Source organism: Alexandromys fortis, unplaced genomic scaffold, assembly GCF_014885135.2.
Source record: "Alexandromys fortis isolate MF-2015 unplaced genomic scaffold, M_Fortis_MF-2015_v1.1 scaffold_3, whole genome shotgun sequence".
In the NCBI taxonomy this organism is placed as follows: domain Eukaryota; kingdom Metazoa; phylum Chordata; class Mammalia; order Rodentia; family Cricetidae; genus Alexandromys; species Alexandromys fortis.
The window spans coordinates 28,282,193-28,295,313 of NW_026067909.1; the positions used below are offsets into that span (position 1 = coordinate 28,282,193).

Genomic DNA, 13,121 nt, shown 5'->3' on the forward strand with positions numbered 1-13,121 from the left:
CTATACCCACACCCTAGACAGTCACGCAGACCCACCCTGCTGGCAGCCATAGGTTCTGATTTGAGTAAAATCAAGATTGGCGGCATGAAATTAAAACACGGCAATGTTGTGAACACTCATCCCTGGGAACCGGCAAAGACTCTAACGTCCTGACACACAGCATCCTACTGCCCAGTCTCAGCTGTGTGTTTTGTTACTTGCGGCCTTTGATTTTCCAGCCCCTGTACATTGCTGTCCTCAAACATTGGGTTGTCTCTGTGGCGCTGACCTTGGCAGTTACTAGCAGGATTGACCCATCGACTGGGTGTCGGGTTTGCCAGCGGCACTTTCCTCAGTCAGGACCTAATGAGTGGGAAGTGCCCCTGTGTTGCTGAGGTTATCCTGGTGCAAGGCCAGCTCCGTGTGAGCGGAGCCCTCTCTGGAGCAGGTCTGGGGGCTGTTTGTTGCCTGTTTGTACAACCTTGTCTTGTGCAGTCTGTGGCCCACCTCAGCTTCCCAAGCTTGGGAGCCCCATTTCCTGTCTCTCCCGTGCTGGGGTGACTTTATCTCCTTTGTTTCTCTCTTCCTCCTTATCTCTGTCCTCCTCTCTCTCCTTATCACTATCCCTGTCCCACCCTGTCTCTGTTCTTCCCTTCTCCTCCTTTCTTCAGGCCTTTCACTCCTTGTGCCCTGCATGAGCAGTCGCAGCTGGCCCTAACTATACCAGCAGAAGCCAGCCTGTGGATGGGTCAGTGCACCTACCACCCCGCCCTTCCCACTACCCACCCTCACGCCCTCCTCCTGGGCCACTCTACAGTGTGAAGGGCTGGAGCACTTACGGCTTCTTCCAGGTGACAGGAGGCTGGCCAGGGCAACATAGAGCAGGCTGAGTCTCAGCGGGCTCCCCATGGTGTGGTCAAGGACAGCAGCTGCTGGGACAGGCGTGGGGGCAAGGTTCACTCGCCCTGAGCCCCAGGTGGCCATGGTCCTCCTGCTTATCTCAGCCTCCTGATTGGAGCCCCAGCCAGCAATGAGGTCAGGGGACTGGGAACTGTGGCCACCAGCCCCAGCCTTTTCCGGGCTGGCTATCCTTATCCCAAACTTCCTGCAAGGGCCTGCTTTGCACTGAGAGCAGTCATAGCATTTTCTAATACTCATCCTACCCGTTAGTTGAGATGGGGATGAGGCAAAGCCTGGGTACCAGGGCACATGTGGGGTTTGAGCCCAAGCCCTCAGTCCTCTGGCTGGCCCCAGCTAACTCTGGGCACAGATATAAGTGTGGGGCTCGTGTGTCCCTTGGACAATGGCTGTGTAATCTAGTCATGGAAGCAGGCCGGGCTGCTGGGGGACAGGAGCCCTGAACTGCTGGTGTCTTGACACAAACTCTCTTCTCTGAAATGTGACATCCAGGAGAGTCCACAGGGACCCAAGGCACACATCAGGGTTGGCAGGAGGCGGGGTGTCTGTTCCTGCCTGCCACTTCCAACTTTGGAGGACGGAGAGTGTGAGGGGAGGTTTGGTGTTTGGTGGTCATGGCCACCTCTGCAGAGCCTATTGTTCACACCTGCAAAGGGGTGGCCATTTTCCCTCAGTCCTGAAAGAGGAGGCCAGAGAAGGACAAGTCATTCGAGGACTGTAACGGTGGAAACAGCTTCTCGCCCACGCTGTGGTCATGTGACTCTGCTGGGAGTGTGTATACATGTATGGGGGCTGCTCCAGGCCGTGGCAGGGCTGGGGGATGGGGCGGTTTGCCCTGAGCCTAGAAATCTTTCTTGGAATGTCAGACTCAGAGGTTCTGAGCTTGTGGCCCATCACTAGGAGGCACCCCTGTGCCGCACACAATGCCTGTCTGCGCTCTATGTGCTACCATACAGTTAGCGAGCTCCGGGCAAGGGGCTAGAGGTTGAAACACACAAAGACACACAGACAGAGAGAGACAGAGACATGGACCTCCAGTCACTGGTAAGAAGCCCTTTATTCAATAGCACCACGGAGGCTTATATACCCAACAGTCAGGTGGGCCAACAGGTGAAAACCTTATCCTCTGATCCTCAAGACAGAGGCAACACGTGCTCATGACTGGTAAACAACTTTGACACAGCTTTCAGTAACTCAAATCAGAAGGAAAGTAAAGATCTCTAGCAGGGAGGAGCAGCTGGAGGCCAGGACTCCAAATGGTCCCAACACCCCTGGAAGTTATCAATAGCAGCAGCAACAACGAAACTCGAAGATTTGTCCTGTGAGGGGAAAATGCTCAGCTGTCTCCACCTTCTCCATGTGGACCAGACTGCTGGCACTCATGCTGACCCAGTCCTCCTTAGAAACCTTATCTGGTGGGGATATTTTTGAGCCTGGGGAGTATTCACACCAGTCGGCAGAATGATACTGGCTACAGCCTGTGCCACCTATGGTGATTGGTTAGGCAAAGACTCAGGACTGCGGCTGCACGCACGTAGCCAGAGGTTACTGGAATGGTGTTTGCCTGGCATCTCACCAGGAAGTCACTGCCGTTAATCAGGCTGGGCCAGACTGCAGCAGAACTTGGAAAAGATGCATGTGTTCTGGTGGCCGTCAATTGGTGTCTGACCTCTGCCCTGCCTGGCGATGCCGATGTGGAGGTCTCAGTGCCTACACTGAGTCTGTGATGGCATCAAGGGTGAGGTGGTGAGGTCCTCGTAGCAGAAATGTGGCCTGGGATTAGGTCCTTCCTTTGTACCCGGCCCTCTCTCTGGCCCCACTCCCAGGAGTGTCGATTGGAAAGTAAGCACACCCCATGCTGACCACACCGTCTTCCGGGAGCTAGACCCTCAAGTAAGGCCTCTCAAGGGCTCCTGGTGCCATCTCAGGACAGCTCTGTGAGCTGGGTACATGTATTACCTACTAATGGCTGGGGACACTGAGGACAAACCCTCTCGGCTCCCTCTCAGCCCCACTGTCCCTTTCTTCCCAGGGAGAACAGCCCTGCTGATGTGCATCTGACGCCATTGGAGGCTCCACTCAGGGAGTTAAGGTCAATCCAGGGGGACAGCAGGCATCCCCAAAGTGTGCTGAGGACAGCCACTCACTGTCGGGCAAGCGGGAGGGCACACTAACTCAGAAACACTCCCTTGAGAAGCCTGGAAGAACGATGCTGCACGCTCAGAAAGTGTTTCTCGTTTAATTGAAATAAAGACGGGGTACTCATGCAAAAAAGGAAAGAAATGAAAGGGAACGATAGTGCAGATGATGTATACATTGTGAGTGCACACACATGCATGCGTACACACGTTCTACATGCACGTGTGCACACTGCAGCACTGCAGGCAGAGCACATGCAGATGGGAGGCAGCAGCAAGGGCTGGACCTCATCTCCCTCAGGACCACCCTGCCCCTTTGGGCTGCCCGTCTGTGGCTCTACCATCCAGTCCCTGAGTGTCTTTGTTAGTCCCTCATTCAGATCCCTCTTTCTGTTTCTCTCCCTGTTTTCCTCTCTCTGATATCTCTTTCTGCCCCCTTTATCTCTTCATCTCTTTCTCCTTCCCCACCCCCAAGAATAGCAGGAGACTCCATAGGATTTGATACAAAACAGCTCTACACAGCAGCAGCTTCCTCCTCGGGAAAGGTTGGGCTGTCCAAGGAGTTAGACCAGCTCAACTTGGAAAATCCCAACCTGGGGCTTGGAGTTCATGAACTTGATCAGCCATTCTGTGTACCTGGAGACCCTGGTGTACACTCCAACGTGGCCAACAGCTGCACAGCCCTCGCCCCAACTGACCACACCTGTCAGGTACCAGGTGCCACGGTAGTGTGTGGCGTGGGGGCCACCGCTGTCCCCTTTACAGGCATCCTTCGTGCCGTCCATATAGCCAGCGCAGAACATGTTGTCAGTGATCTGGGGGGTGCCGGGACTGTGCTTGGCGTGTTCCAGGCAATCCTGAGTCATCATCCGGGGCACTTCAACAGCCATGAGCTCCAGGGCTGTGGCCCCGCGGTCCAGCAGCTGGCCCCAGCCACTGACCCTTGAGAAGCGGATTCTGGAGAGGGTTCTCTCGGAGAAGGCCCTTTCAGGCAGACACAGGGGTACCACGTGGTCAGTGAAGGTCACAGGTTGGTGGAGACGGAGCAGGGCAATGTCATGGTCGATCTTGCCTGGGATGTACTTGTTAGGAATAATGACCTGTCTGACCCGTCGTACCTGCTCAGTCCCATCCTTCTCGCTGAAGTCTTGCTCACCTGAGAGGAAGCCATTCCACTCAGGGTACATACCCTAATGTGTGGCCATACTCTCACACAGAGCTCTTTCTTGTCTTGGCCCTCCGGCCTAGAGTATGTGGACAGGCATGTGGCCAGTTCAGCCTCTGGTTTCTGGAGGATTTGTATTCTTCCCAGGGTCCCGGGAAAAGCCTGCACCAGGGCCCATTGCAGTTATGGAGGGAAGGCTGAACCTGAGGCCGGGCACTGAGGGGGAGTGAGGAGTGGATGGGACCCTTACCACCCACTCTGAGAGGGGCAGGATGGAAAAAGAAGCCCCAAACCTCCCTCTATTCCCTGATGGGAGGGAAAGCCCAGAGGACAAGGTGGGTTAGCTCCAGTATGGCCTTCCTTGGAGATGTCATCTGGTTAGGGAGGCTGACCCTGAACCACAGACATATGAAAATGCTCTCTGGTTAGAGGCCAGGGACAGGCCATACCTACCCATCACCACTGTTATGTTCCTCCAGCTCCTGATAGTATCAAAACAGTGGGCTGCAGACACGATCCACGTACTGTCCAATAGGATGGCCCCGCACAGCAGTAACCCACTGTTTTTCAGCACAGCCTGGGTGGGGGCACACAGACACAGAAAGTCACATCAGGAAGCAGCTGGCTTGACAAAATTCCTGCCTGCAACACAGGGCCTCTGAGGTCTCAGAGCATCTCTGGCTTGGGTGGCTCTGGTAGACAACAAGGGTGCTGGAGGATGGGGGTGGGGTACACAGGCAGGTCCCCAAATCACCCACCCCCAGCAGCAGCAGACCGTACTGGTTTTCCTACATGAAATGGGCCTCAATACTTGTTTTCTTTCTCTTCTCTGCACAAGTGTGAGTGTGTGTGTGTGTGTGTGTGTGTGGGTGTGGGTGGGTGGTTAGGGGAGTACCTTAGGATATAGGTGGGGTAGAGGCTGGCCCACGTTCCTTGTGTGTAAATATGACCCAGTTCAAAAGTTCTACACCCCAGGGCAGAAACCCTGAAGTCAGGGAAAGCAGAGCTGGGAGTGGGGTCTGCACAGGACAGAGAGCCTTACCTGCCATGGGCACTCCCCTTTGGGGCACACCTTGCCTCCCACAATCCGGCCTTGGGGGCCGCTGGAATTTCTTTTTTCCAGAACAGGTATTTTCCCACATGGATACTCAACTGTGTGAAACAGAAGTCAGGAAGAGGAGGGTGCTGCGGTGAAGGTGCTTGTAGGTAGAGGTCCAGATGCAGCTGGCCCCTGCCATAGCTCCTATTGGGGACAGTAGGGGGCTCAGGGTAAAGGAGATGCTTCCCTCTAGGGTGGTTAGGAAGGGCTATTGCAACAGCTGGGAGAGGAGACAGACGCTGGGTTGGGGAAACTGGAGCCTTGTTCTCTAGAGTTGTGGTCTGCTGTATCTTCATAGGGAAGACACTGCTAGGGTTTGCTACAAGGCAGCGATGGCCTGTATGAAAATGTGCCACCCTCACACGGCGACCTCACTCCTGCGTCTTCCTCTGCTTCACGGTCCTTGGGTAAGAAAGAAGATTTAGCTGTGGTCCACTGACCACATGGACCAGGCTGGACTCATCCTCTTCTGAGGAACTTCAGCTCCAGGGGATCTGACACCTGACCTCTGCAGGCAGTGCACACGTGTGCTGCTCACACTGCCCCTGCCCACGCACACACAATCTGTCCTAAGTCATCCTTTGTCCTTAACTGTGCAGCAGTGGGCACATTGTCCAGGTGTGCCTAGGTGATTCCCAGGTGTGTCCTAGAGATGTCCAAGTCGGATATTAGAGGAGATGAGGGGCCTTATGTCATTCCTGGCCTGCCTTCGATGGCTTGCCTTGAGACAGGGCAGGATGCTGGCCCGAAGTTCCAAGCTAACAGCTCCTAGGCACAGTGCCATTCAGCTCTCCATCCTCCACCTCCACATTCAGTGTCCACCAGATGTTGGCTTAGCAGGGGTCTGGCCTTATTACGCATCTTTGGCCTGATTACTTGCCATAGGCCAGTGAAGGTGACTGGTTCTTCAGAGTGTAAGACAACACCAGCCCTCGGGACCCCTTACCTTTTGGTTTGCAGGACACCCCATCAGGCTGCAACACATAGTCCTCATGGCAGTGGCAGGTGCACTTGGTCCCTGGATGGTCAGTGCAGTACTGATCACAGCCACAGTTATCATTGGCACAGATCAGCTGCTCATTCTTGTCTGAGGACGGGAGAAGCCAACCTGAGAGGCCAGCCATGATGGCAGTGGTTCCTGTCCCCTGGGGAGGCACTGTGTAGCAGCAGATTATTGAGGCTGAACTTGATGTCACCTGCCCTGGGAACTGATCTGGAGGAAGGAGACCTGGAGCTGGGAGTGGCACATCTGAGCAGTCCTGACAGCTGCTCCTTAATGGCATTTGGAGGATGCTAGGCTAGTGTGTGACGGCTACCCTGTCCAAGAGTCTCAGGAGAAGCTGGTATGTGACAGCTACCCTGTCCAAGAGTCTCAAGAGAGGCTGGTGTGTGATGGCTACCCTGTCCAAGAATCTCAGGAGAGGCTGGTGTGTGACAGCTACACTGTCCAAGAATCTCAGGAGAGGCTGGTGTGTGACGGCTACCCCATCCAAGAGTCTCAGGAGAAGCTGGGAAGGGTTCTGGAGGTAAGCAAAGATTTCCCAGGGACAGTAAAAACCCTCATCAGAATGGGAGACTGGCCTATGGAAGGGCCAAAGGGAGGAATTGTTCTAGGGCCAACCTTCAAGACCACATGAGCCATCCAGGCCCTTGGTTCCAACATAGGCCATTGGCCCAGACAGCAGAGTGGTGTGTTCATTCAGCAGTGCAGGACACCAGACCTGGCTCAGCACCTGAGTGAGCCCAGAGCTCCAGTATGGAGGCCTGACCCGTGGGTCACAGTCAGTGCTAAGACATACAGGCTGCTCAGGCCAGTGACCTTCTGTGAGCATCTCTCCTTCCTTTACTCTCTGGCTGGCCTCATTCTGAAGAGAACAGGAGGCAGCTGACAGCAAGAAGAACCCACTTGGGCAACAAGGAGCCCTTGGTCTGAAGAGAGGAGACTTTTGCCCCCACTCAAGAGGCGACCTTGGGGGATCCTCCAACCAGAATGCTGCTTCTAGTCTGGGGCCGTGGGCCATACAGATGACTAGCAATGTATGACTGATGGCAGACCATGGTCCCGGGAGGCGCTGGATATGGGTCTTTCTCATCTACATGTGTGCACACCTAGGCTTGGGGTTAAAGGGCTTCCTAGGTTGGTGATATTCCATAGTACATGCCGTTTCAGAAGAACGCAGAGCTGCCTGTGTGAGTCCACAGAAGAGCCCAGCTGGAAGGAAGCCTGCCCTGGCCTCTTCTATAACACAACACTAGTGTGTATCTGCAGCCAGTGAATTCCATGAGGCCCACTAGTGAGCTGCTGGGGCCAGAATGCTTTGATGGTCTCCAAGCTTAGCGCTAGTTGGATGTTTCAAAGCTGGAAAAAATACCTCACACCTTAAGCCAGCCAGTAGAGAATGAAGTCTACCCAGTTGGCTTGCCTGGTGGGGACAGAAGCTGGATGGTGACATAGGGACGCTCCCTCAGCTCTCTCCAGACCACTAGAGTTCCCAGGACAGGGAACCAAAGGGGACACTGAGTCTAAGACCCAAAATCTTAGACTCATAAATCCAAGGCTCTCAATTTGAAGAGTACTTAATGTCTCCTGGATAGATTTCCCAAAGGGGCTGGATTGGACTCCCTCCCCTTCCTTGATGAGGCTGTTCACCCCGGAAGCAGGCACCCAGGCCCTCCCCTGCCCCCTCTATCCTTCTGTAAACTGAGGCAGGACGCTGATCTCACTCTTCTCACAGTTCCGGCCCTCAAAGTCTATGAGGCAGAAGCAGATGTAAGACTGGAGGTGGTCCTGGCAGGTGCCCCCGTTCTGGCACGGATTCGAGGCGCATTGGTCCCCATCTGTGGGGGAGTCAGTGGGTGTTAGTGTCATGCAAAAGAGGGCTCTGGGGGAGGGGCACAAACAGCTTCCCACCTACTCACCTGTGTACACGACCCAGAACTGCTTCTGAGGGGAGGAGAAGTAGCAGTTAGTGTCCCAGGGAGGGAGCTTGGGAGCTACGGGTGGGGCTCCTGACATGGGCCTCTGTGAGGGACTTGGGAAGCCATATTTCCTCTGGAGATGAGGAGGGCTTATCTGAGGCTGATGTTTTCTATGCGCTTTCTAGAGACATCTAAAGTCACAACACAGTTGCCTCTCCCAAGGCAGCACACCCGGGTTCTGGCCCCGATCCTGCCTTCTCCAGCTGTGGCCGGGAGCTCTAAGTGTGGGAAGCATCATTCCATGGGCGCCCTGGGCTGAATGACAAGGAGGAAGTGAGCTGAGTACCAGCATCCATCTCTTGCTACTTACTGGCTGGATGCCCCGTGTCTGGCTGCCTCAAGCTCCTACTGCCCTGCCTTCCCTGCCTGCTGTGATGGACTTCCTCCTAACCATGGACCTAAAGAAGTCTGTCTTTCCTTCAGTTTTTTTTTTTTATCAGATATTCGGTCATAATGAGAAAAGTAACTTCTACAGGTTCCCTGTGTGAGGTGCCCCATGCATGTGAGGACACTTGTGTTCTGTGAATGCGGGGTTCTCATCCCGTGTGACGTGTCCTTTGAGGTGGCGAGATACCCCTGAGAACGAGGTATTCTGGGTAAGGTGTTCTGCAGGTGTAAGCTCTTCTGTGCGCCTGGACTTCCCGTGTGAGGCCTCTTGAGTGTGAGGACTCTCAGGAGAGAGGTGTTCTCTGTTGTGAGTTGAGGCCTCCTCTGAGTGTGAGGTCTTCTGTGTGCGTGTGTGAAAGAGATGTTCTGGGAGAGAGAGATGTGATATTGACTCAAAGCTGGTGAGAAGAAAAAGTCCCTTGAAGAATGAAGCCTCTCACAGTAACTGGAATGTGACCGACTGTTTTTTTTCTAGAGACGGTGACAAAATGAAACAAGAGGAACCCTGTCTCAACAACTGGTTCTATCCTGACACACCCTTCCTAGGAAAAACGTTCAAAGGCAGATGTCTGGCTAGAATGGAAAATGCTCAGGAATGTTTAAATATGCCCCCTTTACATAACGAAACCACAGGGCTGGGCAGGGCAGCACATACCTGGAATTCCAGCGCTTGGCAGGCAGAGGCAGAGGCGGGAAGAGAGTGTTGGAGGCCAGCCTGGGCTACATAGCAAGATCTTGTTTCAACAAACTAAAAGAAACAAACAGATTAAAAAGAGAGAGAGAGAGAGAGAGAGAGAGAGAGAGAGAGAGAGAGAGAGAAACTCAGAATCGTAGTGCACATGGCCAAGTGTGGTGGAAGAGGCCACAGTTTCCAGAGGAGCTGCCTGCTGCAGGGGCAGCAGTGAGGGCTGTGTGTGTGCGCGTGTGTGCGTGTGCATGCGTGCGTGCGTGTGTGTGAGTGAGACCCTCCCTGGCAGGGCACTCTTCCCTTCTCAGGTCAACTTCACAAACAGTCCTGGATCCTTAAGGGAATATGGGATTTGGGAAAATAGTGGACACATCAAGTGTGCTAAAGCCTCCCAAAGGAGGTTTTTTTTTTTCTGTTGTAAAAAGTTGCATATGGGCTTATAGTAGATGGCCAGTTCACGCGCCCTCTCCACTATTGCTAGGGGTCTTCTGTGAGGAGAGGGGAAACTGTGGTTGGTATGCAAAATAAATGGGAAAAATGTTAATTAAATAAAAATATCAAAAAGAAATTAAATAAAGCACATTAAATATTTTTTAAAACTGCACATGACAGAGTTGAGAGTAGAAGCCTGTGTGTGTCAGGACACAGGTGTGACCCCGCCATCCCCGGCTCATAGTTGAGAGTAGAAGCCTGTGTGTGTCAGGGTTCCTGGGCATCAGCCACCACAGAAATGGGTAGACAGGCTCAGAGACACAGGTGTGACCCCACCATCCCGGCTCACTTCCCTCCAGTCTGGGTGGCACCCGGGGTGAGGGGCACTCACTGCTCTGTCCGTGCTCTTGAAGATCTCTCGGGCTTCCTCAAAGGAGCACTGCTCCTCGAGGCATTCTCTCTCCAGGGAACCCGGCCACAGCTCCTCCAGGAATGCATAGGCGCGCCTTTGCCTGTGGAGGACACTGTGTGCTTCCTCCTGGGTTACAAAAACTGAGAAACAGAAGGTCCCAGGCAACACTGGCAGCTTTCCTCAGGCTGATGGGAAGCCACCCACACTGGACCCTCCATGCCCACACTGGATCCTCCACACCCACACTGGCTCCTCCATGCCCACACTGGACCCCCACACCCACACTGGCTCCTCCACACCCACACTGGACCCCCCACACCCACACTGGATCCTCCCAGTGAGTGAAGGAAACCACACTGGGTCAGCTCATGGAAACCATGCACACCAGGTCTCTCAGTGATGGACACAGCCATATCCAGCTCTCTCAGTGGAGGAAACAACTACCCACATCAATCTTTTTCTCTTTTGGGGTAGGAACCAAAGGGTTCCTGTCCACCTCCAGGAATAGAAAGTGCATAGGTTGGCTCCTTCAATGGCTTACGCTCTTCTGGAGGCTGAAGGTCACAAATATGACCCAGCTCCAAGCTCAGCTGCATCTAAATTGGGTGTGTTTTCATTGATGGTTGGTGACAGACACCATGGTCCAGCCTTACACAGGAGTATACGGTGATGTATTCATTAGATGAAATGAAAATTTACAATATCCGTGGGGTTTGACCTGCATACTGTATCTCCTGAGGATTAATTATGAGGAAAAAGTTGGAGGATGTACAAAAACTCACAAAATGATATATTGGTAGTGACAGTCTGAGGCTGCCCAATGGTGGGCTCCTATGACGTCAGCGAACACAAGTTTAACTTGTGACATCAAGCAAAAAGGAGACAGCAAGTCACACATTGTGAAATCCCTTTCTTGGGTACACGGGAAAACGTATGCACTAACATATATGTAAATTTTTCATCTAGTCCCACATGTGTGTGCCCTGTGCTGTGTGTGCCCTCGAGTAAATTCAGAAATCTCAGGCCACATGGCCCTGGGGCTGCAGATCTTACGAAAACACCTCATCAGCACTGGACACCACGGTCGCACCTGCTGGGGTTCCTACTCCTGCGATTTGCTACATTGGAGATGCTCCACTGGGCCCCAGGACCAGATCCAGCCATTCCCACCCTGATGGGAACTAAGTGACCAGTGTTCCCTGCTTGGCTTCAGAAAAACAAAGCTTTGGTGAAGGCAGTTGCAGAAGTTCGGACATGCTGAATTAGAGGTTCTCTGGGACATTCCAAGGAACATGGGGTCTGAACCCTAGATATGAGTGTGGTGATGGGGATGAGGGTTCTAACTTACCCAAATTAGTCAGGGGTGCAAACCAAAGCCCTGTAAGACAACTATGCTACATAGACTGTGAGTCTGTGAGGAGGTAGCCAGGGGAAGGCATGGAACTGGGATGGGAAGAGAGGAGAAGAGAAAGAGAGGAAGTTAGGGAAGAGTCAAAAGCAGCCAGTGTACTCAAGAACAGGGCTAAAGGAGAGAGTGAGGCAGGCTTTCCCCATGCTGAAGAGGCACCCATATGGGCCTTGCTGGAAGGAACTGGCTTTGGGTGGGGCTGAAAAGGTGGCTGTGGTCACCAGGAGGATGCTGGCATACCCAAAAGGAGTGGCCTCTGGAAAGACAAGACTGGAAGACAGTCGCATCATTTCGGGAAGGAACAGCAAGAGGGAAGAGGAGGGGGTAAGGACCACTGAAGCCTTTTCAAGCTGGAGAGTCTTTTGTGACTGGCGTTCCTAGAGAATCAGCCCCCGCTATGGAAGAAGAGCAGATGGAGACGCTGTCAAACAGGACCTGTCAAGGACCTTCACCAGGCAGAGAACCGAGGCCTCAGAGCTGTGTGTGTGTGTGTGTGTGTGTGTGAGTGTGGGTGTATGAGCGCGTGTGTGTGCATGTGTGAGTATGTGTGTGTATGTGTATGAGTGTGTGTATGTGTGTGTGGGGGTGTGAGTGTGTGTATGTGAGAGTGTGTGTGTGTATGAGGGGCTATGGCTGTGACCATAGGGCCAAGACATGAGCAAGCCCTGTAGCTCAGTGTTCTGTGGCTGTCCTGACATGAGATCCCTTGCCCCAGAACTCTGCACTGAGTGGCCTCCAGAGCTAACTTCACAGGGGGACAGTGGCAGCAAAGTTCCCTACTTCTAAAATCTCTTTGGAAAACAATAGCCAAAGCTCCTGCCCCCGTGAAGAACAGCCTATCTCCCCGTGGCAAACACCCGGACACTATTAACTTTTGGCAGGGACACACATCTGATGGAGCCGCCTGGGAGCGGGTTCCTGTTGAAGTCCCAGCTGCTGTTGCGAACAGCTTGGCTTCTCAACTCGCCCAGTCCACAGAGAGACCCTCCCTGGACAGATGGGACTTCCATACCTACAGTTCCTAGGAGTCCCTGAAGCTGGAGCAGAAAGCAGAAAAACACCAGCCAGCGGCGAGCCTGAGGAACCATGGTGCGACTGTTGCTTCTTGCTGGGGCTTGTCCAGATGCTGCTGGGAGGGCAAAGGGCAGGGGGAGGGGAGAGGGGTGGAGAGAACTGGAACGGAGGCCGGAGGCAGGCGCACACGTCTCCAGTAGTTGTACATCCAGGGAAAGAGGAAAAGCATGGCAGGAAAGTGGGAACAGATCTCACCCACAGGATGTTCACACCCACAGCAAGGACACTAAAAAGGACAGAATGCTGGGTATGGCCCCAAGGCCTGGAAAAGACCTGCAGGGGAGACCTAGGCTGGGCTTGCTAGCTCTCAGGAGCTGTTCTGCCCTGCTCCTCCCCACACTGAAAGTAGCCCTCAGTAGAGGTTCCTCCGTGTCCTCTGGCCCAGGCCCCAGGTGGGGATTTCCGACACTGGGTTGCCTGTGATCGGTTTCTCGGGATATGA

At 53.6% G+C, this 13,121-nt stretch overlaps 1 protein-coding gene across 1 annotated transcript in view; it reads right to left on the reverse strand.

Annotated features, from left to right (window-relative positions):
* LOC126498167 (uncharacterized) overlaps window positions 1–12,755 on the reverse strand; it is a 28,562-nt gene extending 15,807 nt beyond the window's left edge. Inside the window, exons 1-10 of the mRNA XM_050136510.1 lie at window positions 12,618–12,755; window positions 10,177–10,337; window positions 9,321–9,413; window positions 8,219–8,240; window positions 8,024–8,137; window positions 6,246–6,386; window positions 5,243–5,352; window positions 4,654–4,777; window positions 3,602–4,191; window positions 819–1,233 (exon numbers count right to left, since the gene is read on the reverse strand). Of these exons, the coding sequence (XP_049992467.1) occupies window positions 819–1,233; window positions 3,602–4,191; window positions 4,654–4,777; window positions 5,243–5,352; window positions 6,246–6,386; window positions 8,024–8,137; window positions 8,219–8,240; window positions 9,321–9,413; window positions 10,177–10,337; window positions 12,618–12,693 (1,846 nt within the window). The 5' untranslated portion in view covers window positions 12,694–12,755. The remainder of the gene's footprint in view (window positions 1–818; window positions 1,234–3,601; window positions 4,192–4,653; window positions 4,778–5,242; window positions 5,353–6,245; window positions 6,387–8,023; window positions 8,138–8,218; window positions 8,241–9,320; window positions 9,414–10,176; window positions 10,338–12,617) is intronic.
* Window positions 12,756–13,121: the final 366 nt, after the last annotated feature.